Source organism: Apus apus, chromosome 2 (genome assembly GCF_020740795.1).
Source record: "Apus apus isolate bApuApu2 chromosome 2, bApuApu2.pri.cur, whole genome shotgun sequence".
Taxonomy (NCBI): domain Eukaryota; kingdom Metazoa; phylum Chordata; class Aves; order Apodiformes; family Apodidae; genus Apus; species Apus apus.
This window is the reverse complement of record NC_067283.1, coordinates 94,860,227-94,883,457: the sequence shown is the minus strand read 5'-3', so window position 1 is coordinate 94,883,457 and position 23,231 is coordinate 94,860,227. Positions and strand designations below refer to the sequence as shown.

At 43.4% G+C, this 23,231-nt stretch overlaps 1 protein-coding gene across 6 annotated transcripts in view; it reads left to right on the top strand.

Annotated features, from left to right (window-relative positions):
• The first annotated feature begins 799 nt into the window (after positions 1-799).
• The window catches only part of CARMIL1 (capping protein regulator and myosin 1 linker 1), a 193,922-nt gene continuing 171,490 nt past the window's right edge, over positions 800-23,231 (top strand). For 4 of the 6 annotated variants that reach the window (XM_051609134.1, XM_051609132.1, XM_051609133.1 and 1 more), the window contains exons 1-2: positions 800-915; positions 4,901-4,998. In XM_051609134.1, coding sequence (XP_051465094.1) covers positions 876-915; positions 4,901-4,998 — 138 coding nt within the window. In that variant the 5' untranslated portion in view covers positions 800-875. The remainder of the gene's footprint in view (positions 916-4,900; positions 4,999-23,231) is intronic. The other 2 variants (XM_051609137.1, XM_051609135.1) reach the window with 1 other exon arrangement.

Below are 23,231 nucleotides of genomic sequence, written 5' to 3'. Positions count from 1 at the left end.
CTTTGTAAATGACACGAGCCGAGGAGGGTTCCTGCGGTACAAAGCCTGAAGGGCCACCTGAGGAGGGCAGAGGGTCTGTGGAGCCGAGACACCGCCGCTGCCCTGCGGCGGGGCCGGGGGAGCGGCGCGGCTCCAGCCGCCGGCAGATGGCCCCCGCCGCCGCCCTCCCGGGCTCGCCGCCCTCCCGGGCTCGCCGCAGCGCCTGCTGCTGCTCGGGCGAAGGAGGAGCCGGCTTCGCCGCCCTGAATTTCCCAGCCCGCTGTCCTCCTCCTCCTCCTCCTGCTCCGCCTCGGCGGCCGGGCGGGCGCGATGTCCCCCTGAGGGCGATGCTCCCGGCCGCCCCCCCCGCTGCCGCCGGTGCCGGGTGGGCGCGGGCGGGCGGGCGGCTCCCGGCGGCTCTCGCGAGGTGAGGAGGCCGGGCCGGGGCGAGGGCGCCAGCCCTCCCGGGGCGGGGGGATCCTCCGCAGCCGCCTCCTCGTTCCCGCTCCACAGCCGCCGGTGCCGGGAGCCCAGCGGCGCGGGTTGTGTGCGGGGGAAGGAGAGAGCCGGAGCGGGGCCGCCCCGAGCCCGGCCCGCCGCGCCGGGAGCCATCGCTCTCCCCTGGAAATGCCCCTCCCGGCCGCAGCGGCGGGCGGGGGTGCCCTGTAGCGCGGAGGGAGCGGGCTCCGCGGGCCGGGAGCAGCCCCTTCCCTCCGCCCGCGCTCAGCGCCCCCGCGCCCCGCGGAGAGGGAGGCGCAGAGCCGGCCCGCCCGCTCCCGCTCCTCCCCCCGCCCCGCGGGGTGCGTGCCCGCCTGGCCGGGCGGGGGGGCGCCGCGCCGCGCCGCTGAAGCAGCCCCGCACCGGGCAGCCCCGGGGCAGCGCCGGGCAGCGCCAGCATGGCCGAGGAGAGCTCCGACGTCCCTAGAGAGTTGATCGGTAAGGGACGGGGCATGGCGGCGGGGACGGAGCCTCGGGGGAAGGTGTTGCGGGAGAGAGGGGGGCAAGTTTGGAGGCCGCCGTGCGCGACCTCGGGCTGCGGCGCTGGATGAGGGGGAGCCGGGGGGAGGGTGTGTGGAGCCGGGGGCAGCGCGGCGGGGGTCGGCTGGGGGAGCCGAGAGAGGTGCGCGGGTGCCGGGGAGGCTCCGCGGGGCTTCGAGGGGACGCGGAGGAGCCGGTGGGGGGCGGCGAGGCCGCGGTGCCGGCGCTTGGCCCCGCTGCTGCCTGCGGGAATTGGCGGGCGGGGGCTGCGAGCCTGCGGCGGGGAGCGGGGAGGCGGCCGCGGGCAGGGGCCGCAGCGCTCCCGGGCAGCGCCGGGCTCCTCGCTGCCCCGGCCCTGCGGCGGGCGCTGGTCGGCGGGCCGCTGGTCGCTGTGCCCGCTCGCCGTGGGGGGGTTTGCGGGCGAGGGGTTTTGGGGGGCGGGGGAGGGGGGGCAGCGGCGGCTGCTGGACCCCCGGTCAAACTGCCTCGGCTCGGCCGTGCCCCTGCGCCGGGACACCGGCGGGTCTTCCGAGCGTGCCTGGCAGAGGCTCCGAGCTCTGGCTCTGGTCGTTGTTGTTTTTTTTAAAATTATTTTTTCCCTTGGGCTTTGTATAGTTTCAGACTCACTTTGCTGTGCATGTACGAGAGAGCGAGGGCAATTGTAATTAAAGTTTTACGGCCCCATGCACACAACCCCCTCACGTTATATGCTTAGGTAATGCTGAGGTCCTTAAAAATGCTGTCGTTGGTGTGAGGGAGCTTTCGATAAATGGTTCATTAACACAGTGCTGTAGTGCCCTTTGGGGGTAACAAGTCTGATGCTCCAGGCCTGGTCCTCTGCCGCCTTGCTCAGGCCATAATTCCTTTGGGTTTAGTTGCAGTTTTGCCTGTTGAAGAGACATCCGAAGATGTCGCCAACATTAGAATAATTTCAAGTGTTGCCTTAGTGACAGATGGAAACAGATTTGTCAGGCAACACGGTAGATGTTGCATGGAGTACAGTCCTTTAAACCTTACTGACATTTATACTGTTGAATTTCCTTCAGTTTCATCAGTCAGTGCTGTCTGGTGGTAATGAGTTTTAGCACTTACAAAATATTGGTAAAAATCTGGATGGATGGTTGCAGCTGTCATAGAATTTTTAAGTTTTTTTCCTGTATAGATGAAATAGCTTTATTTTGCAGTCATTGTAGTGTGCAAACTATGGGTTTTGCTTCAGTCTGTAGCTTGCTGCTAAGAAGTTACGAGCTGTCATGTGTGCTAGGAGTAGTTGTGGTCAAAACCATGGACTTTTTGAAAAATGACCAGGCATGTGTGAGGTGCTAATACGTGGCAGTAATCACCGTGGATCTGTGCAATACTCCAGTATCATAGGTGAGATGTGGTGCACGGTGACAGGAGGAGCAAAGTGAGCATCTTTGCACATCCCTCCTCTGATGGCTTTGGACAGTTTGAAGAATTACTCCTCACTCCTTTTGCCCCGCACCCACCCATATTGCTTTGTCAAGGGCTCTTCTGGGGCACGCGGATGTGTTCATGTAGATTGGTTTGATTTCTAGCTGTGTTTTGGTGTCTGTGTGTTACAGTTTAACCTTTTAAATAGGCTTTTTGTAGTAACCCTGTGTTTTCAGAACAGTAGGAAAGGATGTGCCTTAACAGTGACTGGAGCTTGGAGATTAAACTGGGAGTAGGAGTGTTTGAGCTGCAGTTTTTGTTCTGTTACTCACTTCCTGTGTGACCTTTGTCGGGTCTCTAGGACATAGTCCTCAAAAAACCCTCTCTTACTCTTGACTTGCCTGGATCAGCTCCTGTGAGATGCAGGTGTCAGAAGGCAGGCAGTCATGGTCTTCGGTGTTAAAAATGAATGAGCACTTGAAAATATGAGCCTTAATATTGTGTTTGTGTTCCTCAGTCTGAAAAACTGCTTTGCAAATTGCTTTGCCACCAATGGGTCATGTAGGAAAAAAATCTGTGTAATCTAAATCTTTTCTCTTCGAAGAAGCATTGCTAGCCCTTTCTGGCAGATAGAGCCTTGGAGGGAGCTTTGTGGAGTCTCGGGTGTCAGACCCTATAGCTTGTTGAAGGCTGAGAGCCTTCAGTCGCTGCCACTGATGCGATGTGGGACCTGTGGGACAGCAAGGGGAAGCAGGTCTGTCCACGCCGGTGCTTCAGGAGGAAGTCCCTTGCTAGATGCGGGCACTCGGTGCTCTTTGTGGGAGAGGAGAAACTGAAAGGCAGAAGCTGGGGGTTGAGGTAAATAAAGTAGCAGTGACAGCAGCAATACCTTTCCTTCTGCAAGGAGGCAGGACTTGGTGAAAAGACTGCAAGATCATCTTGCTTCTGGATTCCCAAGCAGGGGACAGTAAGACCAGAATTAGGCATTACCCACGGGACACATAGCCTGGGAAAAAAAAAAAAAACAAACCAAAAAAACAACACAATAACAAAAACAGTTCAAGCTGGGCTGTACTTTTCCCCGGGCTTTGCTTACCTGGCTGGTCGGGGAGCTTGCAGCCTGGCTCAAGACCAAGCGGTTGCCCGGGGAGCCGGGCGCGCTGGCCGCTTGCCACCGGGCTGCCGCGGCTTGGGGCGGGCGGGCTTCTCGCCGGGCAAGGCGCTGCCACCGAGGAGCTTTTGTTTTCTGATAGGAAAATTAAAATTCCTGCGGAAAACATGCCGATTCTGCAGAAAGAGCTCTTTTCTGGTGGAGAGTCGCTCTGACCCAGGCGTGTTTCTGACTTTGCGCACCCTCCTGCCCTGCAGGCAGAATGCTTGTGGCCTGGGCTAAATGTCCAGGCTGAATAAACGGTGTGTTGTTTGCACTAATGCATTCTGGCTGCTGGATGAAAATTGTGCCGAAAAGTGCAACAGAGAGCACTGTAAAAGCCAATGGAAGAGCCCGTTGTCTTCACTTTTAGCCTTTAAACTTTAGCGTGCATGAGAGCCAAGTGTGTGCACCTGGGAAGGCGGAGACTGGCTTTTACAGATGCCAGCTGTAGTATTTGAAATAGGTTCATGTGTTTAAAAGATGTCTTTCTTGTTCCTTTTCGGGGGGGGGGCTGGGGAGCCAAACTTACACAAGGTGCCAAATTGGCTCTTCTGGATGTACTCCTCTGTTTATCTCCCAATTACATCAGTGTCAGTAGTTGTATGAAGTTTTCTGACTCAGTTCTCTGTATATATGTTCCCTTCAGGCCAGGGTGCAAACTAGGGGAAGGACTGGTTCATTTGGTACTTGGCAGAGACTGCATATACATGTGTATGCATTTATGTATGAAAACATTATGGCAATTAATGTAAGGTTGGTGTTGGCACCGTGAGGTGGCTACATTGTTGTTCAGACTTGGACCCACACCAAAGTTGCCTTCCATAGCATCCGCTCCAATAACAGGCAGGTGTCTCAAAGTCTGCTGGGTTTGCTTTGCAGCTCAAAAGTGCAGAGGGCAAAATGTGTGAACACTGGCTTTTCCACTGTCTGGCCCATTTAGCCTCCCTGATATTAACAACAAGAGGCTAAAATTTTTGCAATGCAAGAAGCTAGTTGGGTTTGCAGAAAAGCTACCTTTTCCAGTACAAATAATAGCAAGGGAGGAATTGGTTGTATTTTCCCAGAGTAGAGCTAAGCGGTGCTGGGACTTGTCTTGGGGAATGCTTTTGATGTGTAAGTAGTGCTGGGAAGAAACATTAAATTATGTTTAGAATCCTGGCATGCAAAATTGATAATCCTAATGTAGCAGACATGGTTTAGCGTGTAGATGGCATAGTTATGAAGCTGTACTTATGTACGGTTGGGTTTGGTACTGGTGCATGTTCATGAGACTCCCATGAGTGCAAGCAGTGGAACAACACAGCTTTCAGTCTTCCCAAAGCTTGACTGTGACATCTGTTTCCTTCTCAAGTTGTCACTTAAGGTATTCAATTAAGGTGTTTTATTTTATTTCAGAAAGCATCAGGGATGTTATTGGGAGGAAAATCAAAATTTCAGTCAAGAAGAAAGTAAAGCTGGAAACCAAGGGAGATAAAGTGGATAACAAAATACTGGTAAGTATAACAGACTGACTGATTAAATCTGTGGAGGAAAAGCCAGTATCTTCCCAGAAGGCTTTAATTCTCCTCTTGACAGGTTATTTGACCTTTTTGTGTACCATAAGATATACCTCTCACTTATTTTCCTACTTCCTCGCTAGCCTGCACAGCAAGTTGATGTGCAGGCGTGGGCATGTACATGCGTATTTATAACTGAATTATTCTTCAGATTTTAGGATACTGCATTGTGGATTTATGCTAATGCAAGCTATTATTATAACCAGTTCTAAAATAATTTGCTAACTTTCCTGGTTAGGTTTCCCACTTATATATCTGTAGAAATTTTGGGCGGACAAGAAAAACAAAATGAAGCATGTGGAATTACTTATCTTTTGAGAGTATTTTGAACCTGTTATATAGAGAAGAGTAACAATAAAACTATTGTGCTCTTTGAACTCAAATGATTATTTGTACTTTTTGGTATTCTCTGTTAAGTCACACATCTGCAATTTAAAATAAATGCTTACTTTGTGGGATCCTTCATTGTCATTCCTGAAACTGTAGTGGAGGAGAATGTCAAATTAATCTTGCTTAAGTATGCTTTCCTGTTTTCTCAAGAATAGTTTTGCTGGCCTCTCTTGATAAGAAGAAATGGTATGAGCTGGTGTGCTTGCATGCTGTCCTGAATACTTGGATATGCAAAAAGAGATGGAACTTTATTTCCTCATTCTTTTGCTAGCTCTCTATCAGGAGAGCTAGAGTAACAAATACTAATACAGTGCTGCTATAGTATCTTGCGAGATGTTGGAAATTTGGTGCTTTCTGTCATTTAGAATGCTATTGCATATTTACAAGTTTCATTGCCAAGGCTGTTGTTAACAGCTTTTAGGTACATTCCCCATGCAGCTATTCTATTTTGTCTTTAAAAACCGCAACTTAATCAGTTTTCAATTGCCTTCATGAAGTACATGTTGCTTATCCCAGGGCAGTAAGACTGTTGATAATGGTCTACTTTTCAGTGAGAGCAGCTACTTATAGAATTAGAAATATTTTCTGCATAATATCTATCCATGTTATATGTAGCTCCTGGGTATATGGCTTTTGTACTGGAAATCGGTTGAGTATAGGACTGTTGATTGATTGTCTCTATTTGAAAGCTGTGTTTATAGTGAAGGCTGACAGTTTCAGTGAAGCAGTGACACTTGATTGACTTTTTGACTTATAGAGAATTATTACTATTATCAATAGTGAAATATATTATGGAAATATTGAAATACCGTTCTGGTTGTATGGGACCAAAAGAATGTCAAGCATTAATTGTCAGTAAAGTTTTTGAAGGATGTGTTACTCAGCAGAAAAATGTCTTAATGTGATGGCTCAGCGTTTTTTTTTCTCTCTTTAATCTCTTAAGCTCTCAGGTGAGGGACTTTAACCTTTTATGACTGGCTGAAGAGGTACTGAAAGGGAAGGAACCTCTTTAACAGGTTCACAAGTTAGTGAGCACTTTGTGTGTGTGTGCATGTTGTCTTCAGTGCACAGGATAAGTTTTTCAAGGGGATGAATTGCTGAAGGGGATGTTGTCTGGTAGGACTATTTTTTCTTTGATGCAAAAATGCAGAGGATTTATACTGAAAAAAAAAAAGAATGTTTTCATGGTTAGAGAAATTGACTACTGGGGTTGGATTTTGTGTTTTCTTCTGCCTCAGAAGAAAATTGCTCTGTGTGAAGCTGTACAAATCACTAATGACATTTTTACAGTGTTTTTATAATTGCATGTGTGTATCTTTACTTTATGTGGGGTTTTTTTGCAGAAGGGCTGAGTGTTGTCTGCTGTGGCAGAGGCCAGTGGAGACTCTGGTTCCTTTTTAGGATGTAGAGATCTCTGAAATGCAGAGTGCTCTGACAAAAATGACACTAGCAGCACCTGAATTTGACTACCTCAAATTAGTGAAGGCTTTTTGGCCTTACTGTGTCTACACAGTCTCACTTCTTACCTGTGAAGTAAAGGAGATACACTCTTCTCTCCTAAAAAGAGTGATGCTAAAAATAAATAACCTTGCTTCAGAAATATGCAGGTGCTTAATTCTAAGCACTACAGGAAAGCTGCCAACAAAAAGTAAGAATTTTTGTATGTCAAGCTGGGACTTGAACATTTCTCAGTAAATAATACATGTGGCTGCATTTTGATCAGGGCAGGTAAAACCGAGGACTGAATTGCTGTGCCTTGGGTGAGCATGTCAAACTAAATACTGAATGAAGTGTTGGCAGCAAAAGCAATTCAGTAATTAAAGACTGTATCCTCAAGTGCATGCACCAGAGGGCTCAAATGTGATTGCATGGGCAGCCTTCATGCCAGCGCTCCTTGAGTCCTGAGAGCTTCATTTTGAAATGTTCATCATCTTCTGAGCATGGTCTCTTGATTGCACCTGTGACAATGAATTGTTTTGAGATTTTGGGTTAAATTTTCTTAGTTGTTGGGTGTTTACAAGCAAATTAGGTAGCATGCATTGGATCCAGCAGTTAATAAGGAGGAAATGTCAGTTCTCAGTCTGGTCACCCAGAGCTGCAGTGCAATATGCTCAAGGTTTTAGAGAAGGGTGATTGCAAGGGTTGGCACTGAACACAGGCACCCAAATCTGTGCTTTCATTAAGTGATCTCTCATTCTTCCTTTCTAGGAAAATCCAGCAAAATCAGTAACACTTTGAGAAGGGGAGATTATTTAAAAATTGCTGCACTTTGCAGTTAGCTATAAAAACACTTTACCTCTAGCCCTGTTGTTCACAGCGTATTCAAGGTGCAGAGTACTAGAGTATGGATGTATATATATCCATCTACTCAAGTCACTCTGCTCTAGGAAATTTCTCTGATAATTGAGATGGAAATTGGAATCTGAGACTAAAGAAACATCTTGGAACTGGGGGGGGGGGATGGAGGGGATGAGGAAAACATCAAATAAGATCCTGATGTTAAAGTGGTGACACTGGTAGATAAATCTGTGGTTGCCATAAGGTGCCTTAGGACATCAGCTCTGTGTGCCAGAGTTTGGAAGTTATGACTGGGTTTTGATGTGACAGATTTTTTTTTATTTATTTTTTTTTTTCAGTCTGTACAGCAAGCTTGCTACTTCAGTAATCTTAATTTGCAGTTATTTAGTTTTTCAATTAGTCATAATGATGCAAACTAGTAAACATGGCAAAGTGCTCAACTGCCTCTGGTCTGCTGGTGCCAGGTCTCAGTTGCGCAGGCAGCAAGCTCCTATCCAACCCTGAAAAGCTGATAACCAGCTTGAATGGGCAGAAGTTCAGTCCTGAAGCAATTGGGGCAAAACCCCAGGCCTATTCAATTCTATAAAGTTGTCTTTAGCACAGCGAAGCTGCCCTCAGGGAGAGTGAAGGAACATCCAGGCATAGAGGAAACCTCAAATGGCAACAAGCTGCCAAGGAGGAACTGCTCCATGGGGTGAGGGAGTTATGCATCATGGGGCTCCCCAAGGGGACATAGGCCCTCAATGTGCCAGCAAGGCAAGCAGAGCAGGTCTGGGGGTGGTAGCCAGTGGCAGCTGTGCCCTAGTGATCACCGGCCAGGCTGTGGTGCAAGGCATACCCAAGGTCAAGCCACGGAGTTGGGTCGGTGGGGCAGGCTCAGCTGGTAAAATGTCTGGGCACTGGTGTAGCTGTGGCATTGCTCAGGCAAGTGCTGGAGCTCCAGAGCAATATCAGGAGCCCCAAGGCTTTTGGGTTATAAACCCCCATCATCAGAGCTGGCCTCGAGTGTAGGCTTCCAAACTTTGGCAGAGTCCCTGCATAGGCCACCCTGCCTGGGTCCATGTGGCCCCACTGTGTTTGGCTATGGTATGGTTCTTGCAACAGTAATCTTATTGGGTTAAAATATATAAGGGTGTTACTGTTTTCAAATTGGTCAAGGATTGTTTTGGTTTTGTGGGATTGTTTTGTTTAAACCTGGCTTCTTACTAGGACAAGGCTTTAGGCGTCATGCTGAGTGGCTGTTGTGCTCCTTCTCACGCTGACAACTTCTGACCTTCTCTCTAGCTCTAGGAGGCCTTGATGATTATCAGATTATGACCTACAGACAAACCTTGGCAGGAAACTGGACTGCTCAGTTTCGGTGTTTGTGGTACTGCTTTTTTTTCTCCCCCAAAATACCCAAGTTATCAGTATAGTGTTTTTCCAAATATTTCCCATTGCAGTTTTTTCCAATCAGATTTGTTGTAATTGTTAGCAATCACTAAGAAGTTGAAATTGTAAGATAAAAGCAACATGTTAAATACATTTGACCAGCTCATCATGAAGTACTAATGTTTTTAGGAGCGGCTCATGACAGGTTGGAATTCAGGATTCCTCTTTTTGTTTCTTTAATACTAATAAAAGATAATACTTACAGTTTAGTTGCATTTGATATTAGTTTTCTTTTCAAAGATAATACTATTTTAGACATTATAGGTGAAGAAACACTGGCATTGTGTACTTGCTGCAAATGACTATGCTTTCTATGTAGTTGGCTTGGGTCTTTTGCTTTGTTCATGTCATTGTTGTTGTTGTTGTTGGTTTTGGTTTGTTGCTTTTTTTAATGTTATCCTGACCTTAGGGTCATAGAGTACTCTAATGTGATGCAGTGACCACAAGCACTTTATTAGGAAATCCCATTGAGGAATTTCTGTTATGTTGCTCCCTCAGGTCATTTAGTTCTCTGTTAAAATATTGCAGTGCTACTTCTGGAACTAGGACAGTTGCTTTAGCAGGTGGCTTCTCTTAAAATGTACTGTATGCCCAACATAGATTCATGTGTGGGCGTATATTGTATGTCCGTGTGAGTTTCTTTGCGACATATGTTTCCATGGGCTTTTAAAACAAAATTTTTAGTTGGCTTCTGTCAAATAGATATTTATTTGTTCTGTGCACATGGTCTGAGATTTAATGCTCACCTTTTGAAGACTCACTTATAAAGACTCAAATTCTATTAAAAAAAAAATAAAATCTATGTTTACATTTAAAGGAGCAATTGTGGCTGTCTTGTGCACTGTTCATGTGGCCTCTGAATGTTGCCTGAACAGCCTGGCAGACTGTACCAAAGCAGCTGAGAAAAGTGTGTATGAGCTGTTGCACCTGTTCAGCTCTAAGGATGACAGTCTCTGGACAGAGACACTAATATTTTGCACTGCCAAAACTGTTCTGAGATTAAAAGCTCTGGCGCTAGTTTTCCATTGCTCATCTTTTGTCTTGATCCATCCATGATATTCTGTTCAAATAGAGATGAATTTCTCTATCTGTCTAGGTGCCAGTGTCCTGCCTTAAAAAATATGCACTTGTATTATCTCACTATGAGCATGAAGCTCACAGGGTTGTTGAAGGCTAGTTTTGCATAAAATGTGTGCAAACTCACACATTGTATCATGACAGCTGGTGTGCGATAATAATGTTAAATGTGAACATTCTTTTAAAATAATGGTGCTTCCTCTCTTTTGCCCAGAACGTTGAGTGTTATGACATGTATCTTAAGTGTGTGTTTATGAAGATGAAAGGAAGTAGGTGTTGGTACACCCTTCATGTCAGGAAATGTAAATGAAGTGAGGTAATCAAGAATACTTCTGTGTGAACTGTAGCCAATAAGATTGCTACAGAAAATGGAAATAGTAAGAATACTGCTGGAAACAGAATTTATTAATCTAGTAATGCCATTGGATATAGTCCCAAAATGGAAACCATTAAAAAAACCACCTCATTTATGTGCAGATTTTACTGAAATCTGTTTGTTATACACTGATCTATAGGGTTACTCTTAACTGCTGGGAAGGTTTACAAACTTGACATTCTGATGCTGTGATAGTGCGTACAAATGTTGAAATAATTTTTGTTGAGGTGTTTCCACTTCTAGAGGGGTAAACTGGCAATCAGTGGAATTAACCAGGCTGAGAGGAATACTTTCCTCCTCTTCGGTTGGTGAAACGAGGCATTGCTTTTCTTTCCTCAATTTCCACTTCCAGTTCCTACCTAGTCCTCCTTTTCCCCTTTTCCTTACTTAATTCTGTCTTCTCCCACACCTTGCAGACAGAACCTTGTCTTGTGTTTAAATCAGGGTTGATGAACTTTTTTTAGCATAACAATAATATGAATAAACTCTCAGGCTTCTTTTCCTCAGTTTTTTCTGCATTAAGGGTAAGATCTAGTCTACTCCCTTGATTAAACTGGCCTTTGACCAAACTGATATAGTCCTCTTTCTCTGGCTACCCAGGCAAAATGTAGATTTTCTACAGTCCTGGCACTCTTGTGTCCTTTTGAGTGTAGCTCTGCCCACAGCTGTATGTTTTCTTTGACACCTGGTTGAAGCACAAAGGATTTCTTGCACATTGAGAGTATAGTGTATTCTTTGCATGCTTTGGGAGGATAATATAGCCATGACATAAAAGAGCAGCTTGCTTGCTCTCCCTTTCTTTTGTTTTGGGCAGCTGGCAGAGAGCAAGGTAAGAAATGGTAACTTGTCTTTTGGTGCCCTGAAAGTACCTGTCTTTGTTCTGTTTCATGTACTTTGCATGTGGACACCCACCTGCGGGTGCATAAATCCATCTGTCCTCTGGAAGGAGGAAATGTAAACATTATCTCACCTTTTACAGCTTCTGGTTTTCTGTTCACAGTTCTGACAGGTATCAGGAAAAAAAGAGTGGCAGGAGGCAGGAATCCACTATGGCTCTGAATGGTTCATGGGATCCTTCTTTCTGACTATTTTTCATAAGCCATTTAAGTTTTTTTTTTTTTAACCTGTTACACTCTTTCTGCTGCTTTTGCTGAGTATATGATGTACCAAAGTGGTTTGCTAAGTACTTCTGTTTCTAGAGGGTCTGACTCCCTGCCACCATTATTTGTGAAATGGAGCCTTCACAAGCAAGGATTTGCATTGAAATCTGCATAAAAGTGGCAGAAGTCTGACTATTACACATAATTTCTCATAAGCTGAGAATAAAAATAGAATATTAGTAGTGTGTCAACTTCTTGTCTCAGTCACTCTTCTCCACGGATGGCTTTTTTTTTTTTTTTTTTTTTTCCCCAAGAAAGAGAAGGCTTGGAAGGGAACCGAGAACGTTTTACTTGGTTAACAAATGTCAATGAAAAAACCTTGTCCATAATTCAGTTGTGTGGTGGGGTTTTTTTCGGTTGGTTTTTTTTTTTCCTCCTCTCATGGCTTGTTTTGTCTGCATGAAGATACTTCTTAGAAGAGACTTCTCAGGCAGGAAAAGTGGTTCATTTTACTGTAACTGGTGTGGAGGAGGCAGTAAGCTTGAGAAAGGCCTCAAGGACTGCTAATTGAGATATTTGTGCAGTGTACTGTGAAAAATGCTTCTTGTTGCTCAGAGCCTCTCTCTTCAACCATTGTTGTGGTGGAAAAATTGGTAAAGGTCACTGATTTGTCTCATTATGAAAATACTCACTTTGGATCACCTACAATTCAGCTTATTTTTTTTTCTCAGGGTGTTGGTAATTGAATTCTGTGTGAAGTAATTACAGGCCCTGTATGTAAAAATTATTCTTTAAATAAAACTTTTGCTAACTATGCTTCATACTGCTACCATAATCCCCAAGCTGATTTCTGCCCTTGTTCCTGTCTAAGCTCTCCCTGTGTCTGGAGCACCCACTCTGTGGCAACTCACAAGTGGTATCATTTGGTTAATGATAGCTTCCTTAATTTGAACTTCTAAATGACAAACTATTAATGATGAAAATTTAATCAGAAGAGCCAGAATCTGATAACCCAACACGACTGAAACAGACCTAACCAAATCAACTGGCCTACTGGGTGAGGAAAGAGCTACCCTGGCATGAGGACTCAGGGTTGCAGAGTAAGGTCCAAATAGCTGCAGGATGTGATTTTAATGTTAGCAAACTTAAAGGTGTTTCTGCTGGTTGCTACAAACTTTGGAAATGTTGCATCGCAGGTGGTGAGCGTGGGAGAGGTGGTTGCCTGGCCCCATGGGGACCATGGCAGTGGCTTCTGGGATAGCGATAGGTAGGTTTTTAGCAAAGGGGAAGGCTTTCCCCCCTCAGCCGAACAGTATTTACTCATTGTTGTGTTACTGTCACTCTTCAGGGGGCTTTGCAAATTAATCCTGACAGCACTCGCCCCTCTGAACAAATACAAATTAAAAGTGTCGTGTGTCCTGTGTGGCTATGAGAAAGTGCCTGGAGGATAGAAACCACAAGCAAGCAAGGAGCAGCTCTTAGGTTGTGTTTCTGGATCATCTTTGCAAAATTACCTTGGTTTAAAGAGTAGAGAACTGTGGGCTGGGCTTGTGGGCACTGAGACATTTTGCAGATTTTTCCCTTGGCTGACAAGTGGTGTTTGTGTATCCCTGTGTTCCAGAGAAGGCCTGTGTGACAGCAGAATGGGCTTATAACGTGTATATGTGGGAATGGAAAACAGAAGAAGAGAGGCTGGGTCTGTTTTCCCTTTGCTTTTTCAAGTGTCCTGTTTGTTTCTATGCTTTTTAGATAGGTGGGTAACTATATTTAATATTTTTCCCCTTTCTGCAGTTAAAGCAGCTGTTAGCAGCATGTTGCATGTGAGGTGAGCGGCAGCGTGGTTGGGATGCCTGGAAGCACTCTAATAAGGGCTTAGGAGGCTGAGGTCACTCAGAGCAAGCCATTTCCATTTGGTGCTCCCCTGTGCTGGGAAGATGCTTGCCATAGGCGTGTCTCTGGAATAAGCCCTGCAGGTACACGTCACTTCCTCTGAGCACACCCTCGGTTCTCCAATTGAACGGCAATCCTCCTCTTGTAGCTAAAGCTTTGACAAACTACACCTTTTGTAGAGCTTTGTATATTTTGAAGATTTGAGCTAAGTTACAGATGCCTAATTATTCTTGGAGCCTGAGAGGAAAAGAAGAAGGTGATGTAACTGTAGTGGAGCAGTTTCTACTGAGCTCTGATTAGGGGACATGAATGGCTGTTGACCCTGGTCTGAATTGGGAGACAGGGCACTGCTGTGTTTGTTCAGGGTCGACCTTTGAATGAAAAGGCTTCTCCCTTTCTGCCTCTAAGGCCATTAGCAAGACTGAAACTACTCATACAAAACTATTGATAGAGGAAGCTTTTCAGAAGTTCATCTGTTAACAAACACTTGAGCCTGGTGCTTAAGAATGATACCATCTTACAGCTGTGCACAAGCTTCAATTCCAGTGTAGACCTCAAGGAGCCTGAGTTGAGGAGCAGTGAAGGCAAGTCAATACAGATGCTTGGATTTTTAGTGCAGCTGGCTTTAGCTGATGATCTTCTCTTCTGTTGTTTGCAATGTTGGCAGTAAATATATGAAGAAATGCTGGCTTTGGTAGGTGCTGATACATTGATGAGTAACAATTTCTGCTGTCATGGCAAGTTTATTCATATTCCAGGACAATATTTTTATTTTATTACTATTTGAAGAAGTGTAACATAAAAATGTTTTATAACTATAACAAACACTTTTCTTGACCGTGTCACTGTTTGAATCTGTACCTCACAAGTGTCAGAAAACAGTGTTTGGACTTTGGTCTTTCTGTTCTCTCATCCCAAGAACATGCTGAAATGCCTATGTTTTTTTGTGAAGGCTATCAGTGTATGCTGTGTACAATTGTTGCATACACTATGGGTAACTTTATGCTCCCTTTCCATCTCCCTCTTTGTTGTCCTTCCATCTCCCTCTTTGTTGTCCTTCCATCTCCCTCTTTGTTGTCCTTCCATCTCCCTCTTTGTTGTCCTTCCATCTCCCTCTTTGTTGTCCTTCCATCTTCTTTGCTTCAGCAAGTCTCTGGAAACTTCCCTGTGTGTAGATTCCTGTCAGGACTGGGTTTGCTTTTTAGTCTGCCCCTTGTCACACTAGTGGCCCTGTTTTCCCAAAAGCATATCCCCCCCCTTCTGTTTCCTTTCCTTACAGAGGTAATACAAACATCTCCAAAGATCTCATTATCCCCACAGATGCAAGGACAATGGACAGAACATAAAGCTGCTAGGCTAAAAAATACTGATGGCTGCCAGAAACTTATTCTGAATATGTTTTTACCTAATCCTGCTAGCCAAGTTCTCTGCTTCCTTGTTCTCTAATTTCATAAAAATATTTGCTAGATATGTTGTTTGTGTCATGGAAGGAGTTTGGGTCATTATGGGCATTATTTGGGCATTATGGAACTGTTAGTATAATTTGGCTTCAGGTTCTTTCCGTCTTTCCCAAAGCAGCCCAAAACAACTGCTAGTATCTCAACAGAGTGTTGTGCAAATTATGTTTGTCCTGAGAGGAAGCAAGAGAACTCACTTGCCTTGCTCTCTCTGTGTCTCCAGGTAAATAATCTGTTGGGCTGGAGAAAGGGAAAAAGTAAACTGAAACAAGTAAGGAACTGTATAGCATGGCAATTTAACTGCAATGAGCTGATGGGTAGTGCCAGAGCAGCTTAGAAGATAGCAAAATAGCTTTAAAAGGGTTTTGTCTGTGAATACAATTGTGTTGCCCAGTTTTTATAGTTTTCTCTTTGCTTTGAGAAGACATCTAAGAAATTTGACTCTGCAGATGCCTTTTACTGTATTTTGCTTAATCTGTACTATTTCCCTCACAAATTATTTTAAAGGCACTGTTCTACCATTTGCTTTCTTAGCTCCACCCTGTAGGCAAACTGCAGAAGCATAATGCTGACTCTCTTAGACTTCTATGTAGATATGTCAACTAAAGCTTGGAAAAGCTTGTTGTCTGAAGAAGTGTGTGTGTTAAGTCTTTAGCTAAGTGCCAAGAAAAGTCTTCAGGAGTGGCCTAACACAGCAGGGATTTATGTTTTGTTTCAGTTGTATACCTTTGCTGTTATTTTACCTGCACTGAATAATACTAAAAATGGTAACATATGAAGGTGTTGACTCTTAGAAGTTACATATTTAAGTTTGAAAGACTTTAGCTGGCTGCAAGATTAATGCCAACACTTGCTCTTTCATTGTTAAATCATGACCTTAGTTAGTTGGCAAAGATTTATTCAACTTAATAAATGCTTATAAGAGTTGGAAGCACATTTCTCCCTGTTAAATATTTTTAAAACCTTGAGCAAAAAAATACAAAATCTAAAGATGAGTTAGTTTCTTGTGATATTTGCAGTGTAATACTGTCCTTTTAAAGTATTTCCTGTTGCACTACTAGATGAATCTGCTGTTGTTTATATATGCGTGAAATTGTGTGAAATTAAAATCCTGCAGTTTTTTGTATGGTATTAATTTATGACAATGTAGCCTTAATGCATTTTTAGTAGGCCTTTGTTCAGCCTGAGTGGTTAAGTCCGCCCAAAATAGCTTATTCTTCTATTAGATATTTTCCATTTTTTCTATGTTTTATTTTTCTATTTTTAGCTCTCATTGTTTATTATAGAAAATCCATTATGTTGTTTTCCCCTTTTTGGAGGGTCTGTTTGCTTTCACCAGAAAGAAAATATTGCAGACATTTGAAATCAAGGCTGGCCTTAAGGACATATGCATAATAGAAGGAAACATTGGCAAGTCAGTTTCTCAACCTTCCCTTTCACCTCTGTAGCTGCTCCAGTCTTCCGTGGCTCTCTGAGATGAGATTTGTGTGGTGGGACTGATGGTGCCTTTCCCTTCTGCCACAAGCAGCACTAAACTGGCACGGAAGGGGTTGGTGAGTTGTGCTTGACACAGAGCACTGGGGACCTCCTTTTCTCCGCCTTTGCAGGTACTGCCTGCTCAGGAGCCAGAGCTGCCTGCTGCTTGTGCTCTCTGACTCTGAGTACGTGCAGTGTAGTGTCAGGGTGGCCTAGATCCTAATGAGAGGAGGAATTCTATCGTGCTTCTGCCTTGAGATGTGCTACAAGAAAAGCTGTGCTGGGGAGTAGCTTTTGTGTCACTGGTTCACAGCCTGGCTGTTCTTTGTGTGACCTTGTTCATTTGCCTGAGCACTGGGGAGATGGAAGAGATGGGCTGTGCTAGAGAAGGACGTCTCTCCTCGCACAGTTTCTTCTGCAGTGTTAGACCTTACTCTTGCCAGATGCTAGAGTCTGCATGGCACTGGTTTGACTTCAGAACATGATGGGAAGAAGGGATTCACCAGCTGTGCTGCTTCTTTCGGGACACTGAAGAATTACAGTGAGAATTAGTTTTATCAGAGAGACTGCTAGCTCTCACCAGCCATTTCACTGTAGACATTCTGTGAGGGGCCAGCATCAGAAATGGTTTCCCTAGTCAATCTTCACCTGCTAATTTGTTAGTTTTATTGATAATACTTCTAAAAAAAGCTCAGCTTGTGCAAACAGGGATATACAGTCTGACAGAACTGGAAAAAGAAGAGGAATAACTTTCTCCACCTCCCTGTGTCACTGTTTCTGAAGTGATAATAGCAGCTTTTCTTGGAACATAAAGAGGAAGAGCTGGCAGAGACATGAGACCCTCAGTCAGAAGCCTGGCAGGAATTAAGCAAGCTGCCTTAGTTGTTCTTCTGGTTTTGTGTTCTCCTGAAATGCATTTTCCATGGATCAGGCAAGAGGACTGGTTGTAAACACTGCACCAATCTTACTGGGCTTTAGTTCTCAGTAAAGTTGCCATTTTGTTACTTTTGCCATTTAGTCGCCATTGCAGTTACCTTTGAAAGAAAACTTGTAGTATAACAAATCGTGTAAGTTTTGTTTCTGTAGGATTAATAGCCTTTTGGTAAATGTAGCAAATTGACAGGATTTTCAGAAGTGTTTTAAAATACATGAGACTTGCTACATTTCATGGCTGTTGCTCCCCTCTGCCTCTTAAAGCTGTGCATTAGCCTTGAGGTCTGGTTCTCTGAATTAGGACTTAATATGATAAAATATGCTGAGAAAATCCCTAAAACATGCAGGGTCTGGATGCATCTTTGAGAAGCTGAGTTATTTGGCACAGTGCAGTTCTTACCATCTAGTATCTAGACGGACACTGAGTAAGTCATGTAATTGACTGTATGTTCATGGATATTGGATGGCCCTCCATTGGGGAGCAGAGAGGTTTTCATAACTGACCTTTGATCTGATGGCATTGTCCAAGAGCATAAACCAAAAAGTAGTCATGTGGAATTTCTCCTGCCGTTATTTAAACTTGGGTGTTGGAAATTCATTAAACACTGATCTACTACATTTTTAGGGTTTCTGAATAACCCAGCTGTTCAGTTATGTTGAACTGTTTCTACTTAAGATGTGACCAAAACCTGATTTTGGTGTCTTAGCTGTAATCTCTCCTGGTCCAAGTATGGTTTTTGGATCCCACACTTGCAGGGTGAAGAGTGGATTGGATTGCCCTGTTCAGACTTTCTTGCACAGCCTGAGGATTAGTGGATTTGCTGGTGAGTGGTGGAGTCGAGCCAGTTGGACTAGGCATTAGGTTAATGCTTAGGGCATTGTGGATGCATTGACATGAGGAAATATAGTATCTGGGTTGCACTAGCCTTTGGCAGCAGTGTTAAGCTGCTTCTGTAAGAAAAATACTCCATTTTTGTTTTTGTTTTTGTTTGTGCTTCTTTTTTTTATTATTTTTTATTCTTCTGTAATGGAAAATCTGTCCTGAGCTGATTTTACCATTATGCAGCAGTAAAAATTCACAGTGGTTTGTAGTTACCACTGCAGCACTGTGTGGTAAGGTTGCTTTCAAGATCTGTAATGGGGATATTGATGTTTTTCCCCTCCTGTAGGCAGAGTTCATGTGTAAAATGAACGTTGAGCTTTCAAGTGTGTTTAATAATCACTCCTCCCATGAATGTGTCTCAGTGCATATAATACTCACATATTGATGCTTTAGGTAGCTTTGTGACATAAAGAACCAGTTTATTACATATTAAACATAGATTACATACATTTCAAAGATTATTATGCTATACACTTACTTTAAGGTTAGTGGAGTAACTGAAACAAGAGGCAATAGAAATCTTTTGAGCCTTGCATGCTGCCTCTTGCATCAAGATGATGTTCAGATACTAAATGTGTTTTCCCCAGACAGCCAGTGTGCCTGCAGATTCTGCAGTGCCTGTTTGTTTCAGCCTGAGCACACTCCTCTGTTGACACTTGCTGTGAAATACCATAGCCTGGTTCACCTTCTGTGCTGCTGAGTTCTTGTAGCTTTATCTGCTTCGTTTATTCATTATTAAATGCATGCTTTCTGCTTGACAAGTGCTATGAAATCCCTTTCACTGTGGCTGAACCCAAGAACCTCTCTTGAGAGTCTAGAAGGGTTATTAATTTTTTTTAAATGCAAATACTCTGCATTTCTGCTTTCCACTAAAGTGCTCTTCAGACCAGGCTTCTTAACAGTCTGGTAGATTCTCTCTGTCCTGTTATTTAAGACATGTAGTTGTGCAAAAATGAAGTGCTAGATTTTTCCAGATTTCTACTGAGAACAGAAACAAGAATATCTTGTGTTTGAAAATGTTTATAGAGGTCTGATATTATATTAAGTCTACATAAAAATGGATGTTTGTACTATGTAGTATGTGTGTTGTTATATGTACTTCTGTATTATGTAGCTGGGATGAGGGCCCTATTAAGAATACACAGCATAAAATGAAAAGGTGTGCTTTTCTGATGAGCTACAAGGGCTCAAGCTTTCTCAAGTTTTAGTTTTCAAGTAACTCTGTTTAGACATATAGTGTTAAATTTTTTTCTATTTAAGTTTTATGATTATCTGAGAACAACAAACAAATCGAGGCTTTGTGTTTCCTTCCTATGCTCTACTTGTGTAAGCTCTGGCTTGTTTTTCAATTCTTATTAAGCGTGTTCTGACTTGTTTTTATTAAATGATATTTTATTTACTCTTTCTTAAATGAGCATTACAGTATTTGGGAGCTATGAACATACCGGCTACTAAACCAGGGCACCAGCTTTTCCTCTAAAGAGAGAAGAACAGAGTTAACCACTAGATCTTGGTTTGATAAGAAGGTATCTTTCCAAACTTGAGCTTTTTGATTCTGATTCTTCTTAGAAATATAGGCGTGGTAGATTTTAGTTCAGTCTTTACCTGTGTGTATTTGTTTGTTTTGAAAAGAACCAATTCGAGATTGTAAGATTCTTTTTCTGTAGGAATAACCTCTAGGGTCTAGAGAGGTAGCCTCAGGACTTCTCATACAGTTGGATGTAATATCAGCAGTGACCTGGAACAGCAGTTTTTCTGTCAAGATAACTAACAGTGGAACAGCTGACTCTTACCCTAGAAAAGAACAAAGAAGCAAATGGGAGGCTCTCTGAAGAATATTTCAAAGAAGGAGCAAGGAGAATGAGATCAAGGCCAGAGAAATTACTCAGATGGTTGAGTGAGCCTCCCTCTTGCTTTCTTGACAGACTGCAGCTGTGAACCTTGTCCTCCTCCACACAGCAGAAAGCCTGGAAGGAAAGGCCTAATTTTTTTTTCTCAGAGTAGGGGTCAACTAGTGTTTCTCTAATTGAGTGAACAGAAGCTGAAAAGAAAGCAGTGGAGCTCAAGTGGCTTAGGGGACTTGATTAGTCTACATGCTCAATGTTTTTGTGGCCATTATTGGTAAATAAGTCCAAGAAATTGAGTCTTCATATGCTTCAAACTTGTGTTTTATCTTGTCTCAACTGTGATAATCTTAGCTGTTCCCTAGCTTCATTCTTACCTGGTCAAGAGGCAGCTGTAGACCCCTCTCAAGTCCTGTAGCTGGTGAAATAGCCATAGGGTAGGCCATGAGCATGACAGGTTGTTTGCAGGTCTCCTCAAAATGCTGTAAACCAAACTGGGCATCAGGAATCAGTTTCTTCTGACTGGTGTGCTCTTAGTCTCTCACCTATTGTTGAAATGGCAGGATGATTCCTTCCAAGTATAGTATATCCTCAGAGGAGAGATGCAGGATTCCTGGATAAGTGTGCAGCTGATGACACTGACCCTTGGCAGACAGGTAGCTGGTACTGGTTTAGCACCAAAAGTACCACTGCCTCTTTCTACTAAGGCATGCTGTTTCAGTGCCATTACTGCAATTATCACGGAATTGTCAGAGTTAGAAGGGACCTCTAAAGATCATCTAGTCCAACTCTCTGCTAAAGCAGGATCCCCTAGAGCACATTACTCAGGACTGCATGCAGGCAGGTCTTGAATATCTCCAGAGAAAGGCACTCCACAGCCTGCCTGGGCAGCCTGTTCCAGTGGTCTGTCACCCTCACCATAAAGAAGTTTTTCCTCATATTTAAATTGAACTTCCTATGTTCCAGCTTGTGCCCATTGCCCCTCAGGTGCAAGCTCTTCCTTTTTAGTAAGATTGGATCTGCTGAAACAATTAATTTCCAAGGTACAGGACCAAACTTGCCTCTTTTTTTTTCAGTGCCGCAAAAACCATGAATGTAGTGGGAGTGCTAATTGGAACCAAGTGTGTCATCTGCAGTGAATAAATAAACGGACAAGTTTGTATCTCTATCTCCTCCATCTGGCCATGTGTTTACAAAAATGCCATGGTGTTTATTTTCTAGGTGGATTTAACACCATTCCTTGGAAGTCTCAGACAGATGTGCAAAGCTCACTGTTCAGAGGCTTGAGTCGGGCTTATTGGATATTTGTTTGAATGTTGCTTCCACACCCAAACTTGCGGATGCTGGAAGCATTTCTGGTGTGAATGGTAATGTTTGCTTCCTGTGAATACTCATAAGGGTGAAGCCCTGCTATCATTTCAGTGGGTGATTTTTCAGTAAACTTTGCTTCTCAAGTATTTGTGGAAGGAGTGAGTGGTTGTGAGAACAGCAGACTGTAGCTGTTGATGCTTGCTGAGAAAGGTGTGTGGTTGCTGGCTTAGCTTTGATCTTTAAAAACAGTGCTTTACTGAGGTTTGTACTGCTCTTCTTTTTGCCTTTCTTTTTTTTCTTTTCTTTTTTTTCTTTTTTTTCTTTTTTTTCTTTTTTTTCTTTTTTTTCTTTTTTTTCTTTTTTTTCTTTTTTTTGTTTTTTTTCTTTTTTTTCTTTTTTCTTTTTTTTCTTTTCTTTTTTTTCTTTTTTTCTTTTTTTTCTTTTTTCTTTTCTTTTTTCTTTTTTTCTTTTTTCTTTTTTCTTTTTTCTTTCTCTCTTTCTCTCTTCTTTCTCTCTTCTTTCTCTCTTCTTTCTCTCTTCTTTCTCTCTTCTTTCTCTCTTCTCTCTCTCTTCTCTCTCTCTTCTCTCTCTCTTCTCTCTCTCTTCTCTCTCTCTTCTCTCTCTCTTCTCTCTCTCTTCTCTCTCTCTTCTCTCTCTCTTCTCTCTCTCTTCTCTCTCTCTTCTCTCTCTCTTCTCTCTCTCTTCTCTCTCTCTTCTCTCTCTCTTCTCTCTCTCTTCTCTCTCTCTTCTCTCTCTCTTCTCTCTCTCTTCTCTCTCTCTTCTCTCTCTCTCTTCTCTCTCTCTCTCTCTTCTCTCTCTCTTCTCTCTCTCTTCTTCCTCTCTTCCTTCTTTTTTCTTTTTTTTCCTTTTTTTTTCTTTTTTTTTCTTCCTGGAGAATGATTGTAAACAAATCTGAACTTGAAAATAAAACCTTTTTTTTGTTTTGGTGCTTCTGATGTCTGACCACATAGCAGTATATCTGAGTACATGAGGATAGCCTTAACTCTGCATTGCACTGCATATTAGCTGTTGACTGTATGGGAGGAGAGTTAGGAAGTTGGGACCTGTCATGCAAGCATTTCTAACAGCAGTTTCTAGTGACAGAAAGCCAGAAGAAAATCTGTTACTTCAGGTCATAATGACAGTGGTGTCTGCTGTCATACTAATTTCTTTGGATTTAATGGTAATAAAAATTCCTGAACATAAGCTCCAAGCAGTATATAGATAACTGAATGAATGGTAAGTATAATTATTTAATAGCATTAAATACCTACGTGCAGATGTGTAAAAACCTCTAGGCAGCAGCATTCAAGAATCAAGTGGGTTTGTCAGTTTACTGTAGCCATCACATATAATCTTATACCCATTCCTGCTGAGTGTGTGCCTAGAGTCTTCCCCAACATCCCCAAACCAAGACAAATCAAATCAGTGTTGTTTTTTCCCACCCCCATCATCCCTGATTCAAAAGGTGATTATTTGCATGGAACAAGGGGGATGGGTAAGATTGTGAATCCTGGAGTCATAAATGCTATTGGGAGCTTTCAGCAGCTGTCTACTTTCACAAGAAGGGATGCTCTTTTGGAAAGACTCCACTTTGCAGCTGGGAGAACGTGAATCAAGCAAAATTACACTTTCAGTTAGGTTTGCCAAACTATATTTTTTGTTCCAACATTATCCCTGTGCTCTGATAATGTAAGTGATTTC